Source organism: Hippocampus guttulatus, chromosome 7, assembly GCF_054856545.1.
Source record: "Hippocampus guttulatus isolate MCC_2025c chromosome 7, RoL_Hgut_1.0, whole genome shotgun sequence".
Classification (NCBI taxonomy): Eukaryota; Metazoa; Chordata; class Actinopteri; order Syngnathiformes; family Syngnathidae; genus Hippocampus; species Hippocampus guttulatus.
Window position 1 is genome coordinate 14,566,308 of NC_141267.1, and position 9,203 is coordinate 14,575,510.

At 42.8% G+C, this 9,203-nt stretch overlaps 1 protein-coding gene across 1 annotated transcript; it reads right to left on the bottom strand.

Moving 5' to 3' along the window:
* Positions 1–1,220: 1,220 nt before the first annotated feature.
* tmem161a (transmembrane protein 161A) lies at positions 1,221–8,769 on the bottom strand. Its single transcript, XM_086116488.1, has 11 exons — positions 8,609–8,769; positions 7,897–8,000; positions 7,726–7,809; positions 7,180–7,271; positions 6,935–7,091; positions 6,404–6,619; positions 6,187–6,330; positions 5,999–6,112; positions 5,761–5,935; positions 5,480–5,576; positions 1,221–4,520 (listed from the first exon to the last, which is right to left on the bottom strand). Exons 1-11 carry the CDS (start codon positions 8,609–8,611, stop codon positions 4,213–4,215), a joined length of 1,494 nt encoding a protein of 497 aa, XP_085972614.1. The 5' UTR covers positions 8,612–8,769; the 3' UTR covers positions 1,221–4,212.
* Between the last annotated feature and the right edge of the window lie 434 nt (positions 8,770–9,203).

A 9,203-nucleotide genomic window follows, 5' to 3' on the forward strand; every position in this document is an offset into this window, starting at 1 on the left:
ATTGTTATGATATGATGATGTGTTAATTCAGTGGTGGGCAAACTACGGCCCGCGGGCCGGAACCGGACCGTTGGTCTTTTTAATCCGGCCCGCCGAAGATTGGTGCACAATTAAGGTTTGATTGCATTCATTTCGTTTGGACTTGTAATGACAGGTATTTCAACACCAGGTGGCGCAGTTACTTCAAGTTGCAGAGCACAGGGAGGGAGGGGAAGACGAAGAAAGAGGGAGAGAGTAATGACCATGGAAGGGAAAGTGATATGTATCTGATTAAACGAAGCGGGTAACAAAGTACGAAACATTCAGGAGACGCCTGGAGTTGGAAAGACTCAAATCTACGAGACTTTGAAAAACAAGGAAGCGATTCTTACTCAGTCCGATTCTGGCAATTTCCATGCTCAGAGTGAATTGCTTGTGGCTCGAGTAAATGAACATTTCCTAGAATGGTTTGATTGTTATCATGTTAAAAACATTCCACAAACTGGACCGCTAATAAGAGTCGGAGAGCAGTCAAATGTGTAGAGCGTGAACAACAGGGGGCTCAGTACACATCCTTGAGGAGAACCGGTGCTGAGTGTGATGGTGGAGGAGAATGTTACATTATTACTGGCATACAAAGACATTGTGCAATCTTCTTTATTTTCTATTTCTAACTTTTGGCCCGGCCCTCCACAATATTTTCTGCTTCTCATTTGGCCCCCGTGGGAAAATAATTGCCCATCCCTGTGTTAATTGCTCCATGTACAGCACTTTGTATGCAGCGATGGCTGTTTGAAAGAGCTCTATACAGTTGAGTCGATTATGATCATTCAACTTATTGCAGCAGTGTGTGTACACCATAAGAGAAGACTTGAGTTTATATACAAAATATTCCAAGTAATAAAACTAGATATTGTAATTCTGAATATCATCGAGGTCTGCTACAACTAGCCAGAATTAACCAACATACAATGCATTTAATGTAAAAGTATCATCTGGTTTATGGCAACAGTAATGTAAAATTAATTTGTAGAGGTCTCTCAGATCAGTGGTTCTCGAAATTTTTACACCAAATATCCTCAAAAAACACCTGGCTCTCCAAGTTCCACCATCACTACTGATATTACAATTCAGTAGCATAGAATGCCCATCTATTCATTAAAAAACAAGACAGAGGTTTTATTCCTAAAAAGATCAGCTCCCCCCACTGTGTTTTACAGTGGTTGGAGAAGAAACAGGTGCAAGAATAAATGTTTTAATAAGCCACACAAATATAGTACAGTAAAAGCAAAAAAAAAAAAATCTACATTGACAATACAAACCATGCATTGTGAAATTCTCAAAACATTTTTCAGTTACAGTTCACATAATTGAAGATGAATTAATCCAGCCATCCATTATCTAAACCACTGTATCTTCATGACTCGAGACCATTCAAAAACATTTAGGAGAGGAATAAACAAAGCATTCCAACATCTTCATTGATCCTCGGCACAGTCACTTTCACAACTCAGAAATTCCCCTTTGGGAATGGATATCATAATGTGTCACCAACAAATGCAAAAACAATGAAGCTGATGACTAAAAATGCAGCAAACGGATCATGTTTCAATCTCTTTACAAGATACTTTTTTTAAAATAGTCACAGAAAGGGATAAAAGGGAGGTTTTGTGAAAAATCCCTGAGCTTTTAGGCACTTGGGAAATCTGGAGGGAACATGTACATAAACAACAATATTCAACCACACTCACAATGAAAATAAAACAAAAATAGCACTCTTGAATCGGTTCTTGTTCATACAATAACAGCACTAAAAAGTACAAACCCAATTCCCTACAAGTTGGAATGTTGTGTTAAACTAATAAAAACAGAATACAATAAGTTAAAATTTTATAGCTTCAATACACCCCCCCCCCCAAAAAAAAGCCAGGCCAGGGTCATGTTTACCACTGCTACATCACCTTTTCTTTTAACCACATTCAATAAACGTTTGGGAACTGAATACACTGATTGTTGAAGCTTTCTAGGGTGGAATTCTTTCCCATTCTTGCTTGATGTATAGCTTCAGCTGTTCAAGTCATCATAATGCGCCACACATTTTCAACGAGAGGCATGCCTGGACTGCGGGCGGGCAAGTCTAGCAACCGCACTCTTCTGCTACGAAGCCATGCTGTTCTAACACATACAGAATGTGTCAGTGTCATGCTGAAATAAGCAGTGGGGTCCATGATCAAGACGTTGCTTGGATGGCAGCACGTTTCTCCAAAATCTCTATGTACCTTTCAGCATTAATGGCGGCTTCAGAGACGTGTAAATTACCTACGCCATTGACACTAACACAGCCCCATACCATCACAGAGTCTGGCTTCTGAACTTTGCGTCCATAATAGTCTGGATCGTTCTTTTCCTCTTTGGCCCAGAGGACACGACGACCACAATTTCCAAAAGCAATTTGAAATATGGACTCGTCAGACCACAGAATGCTTTTCCACTTTGCATCAGTCCATGTTGGAGAAGCAGGCGGCATTTCTGAGTGTTCTTGATAAACGACTTTTGCTTTGCGTTGTACAGTTTTAAGTCGCACTTGCGGATGTAGTGCCGAACTGTCGTTACTGACATTGGGTTTTCCTTAGTGTTCCTGAGCCCATGTGTTGATATCCTTTTTCATACTGATGTCTGTTGTTGATGCAGTGCCCTATGAGGGATCGAAGGTCACGGGCATTCAATGTTGGTTTTCAGCCTTGCCGCTTACATTCGGTGATTTCTTCAGATTCTCTGAAACTTTTGATATTATAGACTGTATATGATAAAATCCCCAAATTCCTTACAATTGCACCTTGAGGAACATTGTCCTTAAAAAGTTCGCTCTCATGCAGTTGTTCACAAAGAGGTGACTCTCATCCTATCCAATCATTGCACACACCTGTTCCCTGTTAGCTTGTTCATCTGTGGGATGCATACCTCAATGTTTGTATTCATTTTTGCTATCTGTACCAGCTTTTTTGGAATGTGTTGCAGCCATAAAATTCTAAGTTCATGATTATTTTATTTTATTTTGCTAAAAACAGAGTTTGAAGATTAAATAGCTTGTTTTTGTAGTGTATTCCATTAAATATAGGTTGAACATGATTTACAAATAATTGTGTTTTTATTTGTTTAACACAACGGCCCGACGTCATTGGAATGGGGTTTGTATACAGCGTCACTCACTGTTGACGCTGTGTCATCCCAACAAAGTCACCATTGAAAAGCAGAAAGATGAACTGCTTGACAACTGACAGCTTTTGCTCCCCCCCCAATAAAATAAAATAAAAAATAACAGCACCGCAAAACCCAGATGTCATGCTCATTGGCCATACAATAATATAAAGCCAAACCAAGTCAGTGTTTTTTTGTTTGTTTAATTTTGAATAAAGATAAAAAGTTGTATTTTTATCTGATACAGGTCATATTACAAGAATAAGGTGAGATCATTTAATTAAGAGCATGCCTGAGATGTCTACGTGTCTTTTTCTCCTGATCATGTAATACTGATCGTAAAAGTGAAAAGGATTATTTTAACGTTTAAATGGACAAGCCATATCACTGTGTAGATTTTAACCAATTATTTGCCTACTCCTTCAATTAATTTCTTATCCTAAAATAACTATTCTTGTGACATTAACATTTTTGTTTTCATAAGATGATCTTTTTCCTGTAAATAAAGACTGCTCTTAAAACAAACAAACAAAAAAAAAACAATCTAGTAAGATTACAACTCATGGTGTATACATATTCTTTTCCCTACGTGAAGTCCTAGTAACTCTTTCGTAAAGGGATGGCATAGTAATATACTGTTGTTGAGCAGCGTTTCAGTGCAGACTTCTCTGTTTTCTCTTGGGCCCGCCACTCACACCAGGCGATGCAGCAAAATGCAAAAATACTCAGTGACTCAATGACACACCTGATGAATGACCCGCACACAAACTCACTGCAATGGAAAAAAAAAAAATGCAACCACTGCTTGGCCGAGTTGTCAGGTATGTGGCGGTCTTAAGTATTGTATGACGTCAAATGTTCAACGCAGCATTTGAAGCAGCAGGCTTGATTCTGAAATGTTTGCATAAAGTTGCGGAACAGGTGCAAGATGCTGCTTCTTTTTTTTTTTTGGGTGCGTGTTTTCATACCAGAAGACCGGCTCCGGTCTCACCTGAGCAGACATCATCAACATTTCTGGAGCGTCCGAAAAGCGTCCTAGTTGTTCATGAGGTACTGGTGGAAGTAGATGCCGAAAAGCGAGCTGATCACCTGACAGGCTGCCACCCACCAGGTGAAGAAGGCAAAGAACCCTCTGAAGAAGAGCGGCGTGAGGACAGAGCGCAGCGCGGCCAACATCTCCGACAGGCGGGCCACCGTGACCTGGATGTCCTCCTCCATGTCCTCAAATGACTCCTCGTCTTCATCCAGAGCGCCCGAGATGACTGGCGCCGCCGTGGGCAGCGGAGAGGCGGGCGTTACGCCGGGGTTCACGTCTGCACTTGCTCCATCCCAAGAAAATCCTCCTGGAAGAGAAAAAACACGACGCACCATTCAGTCATTTGGCTGCAAAGTCCACCCAGAGGGTTAAAAAAAAAAAAAAAAAAAAAAAAAAAGCAATAAAAGACCTAATCCACCCCCCTCCCACTAGAGGGAGCCCGCGCACCATACTGAGGCCAGTAACAAATTTTGAACTACACGTTTTCAAAATGTATTCATATAGCCTGACTGAAGTACATTAATGAGTACCGGAATCCTCAATGTTTCAGAGAAAAGGTTAGTATTTTATTTTTGTTTTACATCACTCCTTATTTGATTCAAATGTCAACAAATTCAACTATGTCTGTCATAACCTCTGTCACTGAAATGTCAGCTCGTGTAGCTTTATCCTTTTTAAAATATCTACCGTACATTAAATATATTGAGACATTTTTTTGAAATGTTGTTACAATGCAAGTACTTATTTCTGCATGTGCAGATCTCAGGGCTGTGTCAAGGCACCCTCAGACTTCGATTGCTTTTGTTTTGCACGTGTGACCATTTTAATGCCGTTTTATTTTTTTCGTGCTTCTCCTGCAAAGACCAACAGGTGCATGTTTCTGTGGGAACCTGTGAACACTGTTACAACTGTCCCATAAGAAATACACACATTTCTGGCACATACAGTTTCTAAATTCCCACCATTACCACCAATTTCATTGATTTACCAACCACTGGAAAATCTGTAAATCGACTTAGAAGACAAGTGACAAATTTGACTCAGAACAGCCTCAATGTACACGAATTTTGAAGCACCTAAACAGATGTCTGACATTGATTTGTGTATTATGAATCACTTTAAGAAATGCCATCAAATTTCAGGGTGAGCGAGGGACATAAAAGATATTTTTACTGCTGTCAAATGATGGTATGCGAGATTAAAATGGTCTGTTTACCTTCTTTGATAATGATCGGTGGGTGTGTTATGTGTGGTGGAATTACTAACCTAGTGCCTTGAGGGCCAGCGTGGAGAAGAGGATAAGAAGCACTGGAACCACATACTGCAGAGTCACTACACTCAGGTAGCAAAACACGCGTGTAACCTGGAGAGGCACACATACACACAAATTCAATTCAATTGATTATTTCAAACTCATGTCTTTACTGGTATATATTGATTTAGGGGTGAGGCAGGGGGAGAGGGTATGCATATGCGGGAACACACACTAAAATGAAGGAAATTAATCCAAGTATCGTCCGAACACGAAATTCAAGTGGTGGTCTGACCTTCCTCTGAATGTCAATGGCGGCGATGCGTCCGGCTTCCTTCTTCATTTGCTCCACCCACTTCGGGGCCAGGTTGAGGTAGGCCTGCAGATGGTAGCGGGTTAACGCTAGCCGCAGCACACACAGAGCCACCACGGTCCACAGCCGCACGCTGTCAAAGGCATCGCTGGACACCCTGCGAGGCCAGGCGAATTGATTCAAAGGGTGTCCGCAAGTGGAATGTGTTGTGTGTACTCACAGCGTGATGGAGGTTTTCCCCAGAGGGGCTTTGGCGAGGAAGTCCCTGGCTATGGGTTTGACCCACAGAATCAACACCACCACTGGAGACAGGAAGCTCATGTGCAACAGAATCCTGCAACAGAAATTGGTTAAGTGAGCATTGTGCTGGCGTGCCCTCGTTTTTCCTTCAAATGTATCAACACGCACTGGATGAGTGGACGGTCCAAGTTCATCTGCACGGCGTCCAGGTGAGTCTGAGCCAGGCGCAGTCCGGGAAATGTCATCAGGGCGCCAACGTACGCGCAGAATGCGGCCAACCCGAGCTTCACCGTCAGCTTGGTAACGGGAACCCTTGACACCACCATACGAGAGTACGGTGTTGTGATGAGCGCCAACAGTGAAGCGAGGCCAGCAGTTGACTTACGACCAGTCGGCGTAGCCCTGCTGCTTGGCGAACACCTCCAGGTTGTCGAAGAGACTGGAGAAGCCCGGCTCCAAGCCGAACTCCAGGTAGTCTTCTCGGACCACCAGCACCAGCATGGCAACCAAAAGGCACAGGAAGCCGAAAGCGAGGCACACGGAACGCTCTCCGCCTTCCTCCGAGCGGAAGTAGTGGCTCATGAGCATGTGGAGGGCTTTGCTAAAGGGTGCGAGTTAAGAGAAAACTCTGCTGCTTCGTCGCAAGCTGCTTTCACAGAGATCCTGCTAAACTGTGCTTAGGTTGCCGTTTACACAAAACAAAACACAGGGAAGTCTCGGTATTGCGGAATACAGAATTTGCTTTTGCTAATAAGGTAGGAAATTTCATTCATTCAATTCATTCAAATTTGTCTCTGACAATGTTAACCAAAACAGAGCATTGATAACTTCACAAGGCAAATTCACCTCTTATTAGTGTACGTCATGAAAAGAGTGCTTATTTTGTAGTTTTTGAGATTGCCAACAAAAAGGATACATGCTGAAAAGAACAGTGAGGACACACCAAATGGCGCCAATGTTCACCTCCTTGCTGGCATCCACCACACTGTAGTAACACTCGGTGAAAAGAAAGACGCCGGTGGCGTAGACGGCAAAGTCAATCAGCCACTGGTACTCCAGGAAAAAACGCAGCACTGAGATGCAAATAAAAAAAGGAAAAGAAGAATTAAGTGTTTGTGTGTGGGTGTTGTTTGATGTTGCTCTGAGAAGCGTTGGTCCAACCAAGGGCATCCATGGCAATGACTGGAGCATTCTCAAGGTGAAGGTCGATGTCTTTGGGCACGGTGAGAGGCTTGCTTTCTCCATTTTGTCTCCTGCGAAGACAATTGCAGCCCATCAAACACATGAAAAAACTTATTTTGGGAAGAGGGCAGTGAGACAAAAGAGAACTCTTTTTTGTGGAAGCGATCTGGCATTCAACTTGAATTCAAGTTAACAAAAGGCAACAAAATAGAACTTGAATTTACCTCAAGAGGTAATAGCACAGCTCGTGCATTACAGTTTTGTCAACTTCATACATGAAAAAAAAAACATTGCACATGACAACTGTGGAATATTACATACATGCATATCACTAATTGAATGTGGATGAAAGGAACAGAGACACATAAAGGCTTGTGACTAAATAAAACATATTTTTGTTTGGACAGTGACACAGTGTTTGTGTGGACTCTGACTGCACTGTAAGGAAATTGGTGGCTGGAATTCATGGCTTTCCCTGCAGGCATTGTTAGGAAAACATTCCCACCTGCACGTCTGTTGTCTCACCTGTCTCTCCTGTTTGTTTTGGGCATCTGTTTCCCAGCCAACGCGCACAGCTCCCCCTCAGACGGATGTTTAAACCGGAACAGACTTGAAAACACAAGAAAAAGATAAAAAATAAAAATTTAAAACTCTGATGTCTGCCCGCCCCGCCAAAGTGGACGGACGGTGTCTCACCTGCCGTTGCAGAGGAGCCAACGTGCAAAGGAGCAATGTGGCGCCATCCTCTGCATGATGCTGGCAGTCAGCAAACTGACAACCAGCTGGATTCCCATCAGTGCCTTGTGTCGGGACAGTGCATACATTTTCAATCAATACATTTTCCACAAGACATGTTCTCATTTGGGTGATTGGTCACGGATAAACTGGAGCCAATCCCAGCTCGTGGTATACCTAAAAATGGCCACGAGCTGAGATTCAAACCCTCAAACAGTGAGGCAAGTGTGCTAACCACTAGTCCACCGTGCTACCCCAGTGAACGTGAACTAGTCAAAATGAGCTTTTGGAAAGAAAAGCCCGCCCTCTGAAACAGCGCCTTAAACGAGGCTACTGACAGGAAATCCATATAAGGATGTGCGTGTTTCCTTGGACCACTACTAGTGCTACACGGCAGGTAAATTCATTCCAGACTCGCCTAACACAACAGAATTCACTAATCACGTCAGGGAGTAAAACGCTAATGCAGTTTATTTGAAGAGTGTGCTACATGGGCAAGAGTGAATGAATAAAGCAGGCAAGTGGCTGCCGTGCTAAATTTAGCCAAACGTAAGCACCTGTCAATGCTGCTTGAGGCGTTAGCTCATTAGCATTAGCACGGTGGGTCTCGTTGCGAAACGGCGTCAGTGCCAAACCTATCTGCAGTTCATAAAATGACTGTAAATGAATTTACCATCTTTTTCCTCCCCGAATTATGTGCTCGCACCGACCAAGAGCAAATGAGACTCCACGAGCGTTCGCAACAGCTGATGGAGGGACATGTGAAGCCTCTTTTTCCTCTTCTGTGACGTAAGTGACAGACTCTTTGGCAGCTCGAGAGATGTTGCTGCCCCCAAAGTACGGCGGGGGAATCGCCATTGGCGGTGAGTGCAATAATCCGTCCTTAAACATTCCCAACGCTAATGTTTCAGATAAATTACAGTACGTTTCTGATGCTTACCCTGGATTAACATCAAATTTTTAAGCCTATGTTTTGCTTTGTAACACCATTACTCAACTGTACTCAAATGAGTGGTTAGAATGGCCCAAATGTACTCAAGTAAGGTTTGTGTTACGGAAATATGACCCAAGTAGCGATCAAATGTACTCCTCCAATAATCACTTGCGTAAGAATAAGAACAATGGAACTGGTGAGAAACTTCAAATGAATGTCGAGAAAAAAAACCCATCCAGGGCCCTGTTATTGTGCACAGTACAGGTCTAGGGCAAATCGTGGTCTAACTGTGCGCATGGGTGGAGTTTTCCTTTTTTTTTGTTGGTATTTTTGT

Coding starts and splice junctions, on each gene's coding strand:
- tmem161a (XM_086116488.1), bottom strand. Junction 6,620..6,934: donor CTCACTGTTCTTTTCAGCAT/GTATCCTTTTTG, acceptor CGCACCCTTTAG/CAAAGCCCTCCACATGCTCA. Junction 5,577..5,760: donor CCATTGACATTCAGAGGAAG/GTCAGACCACCA, acceptor GTGCCTCTCCAG/GTTACACGCGTGTTTTGCTA.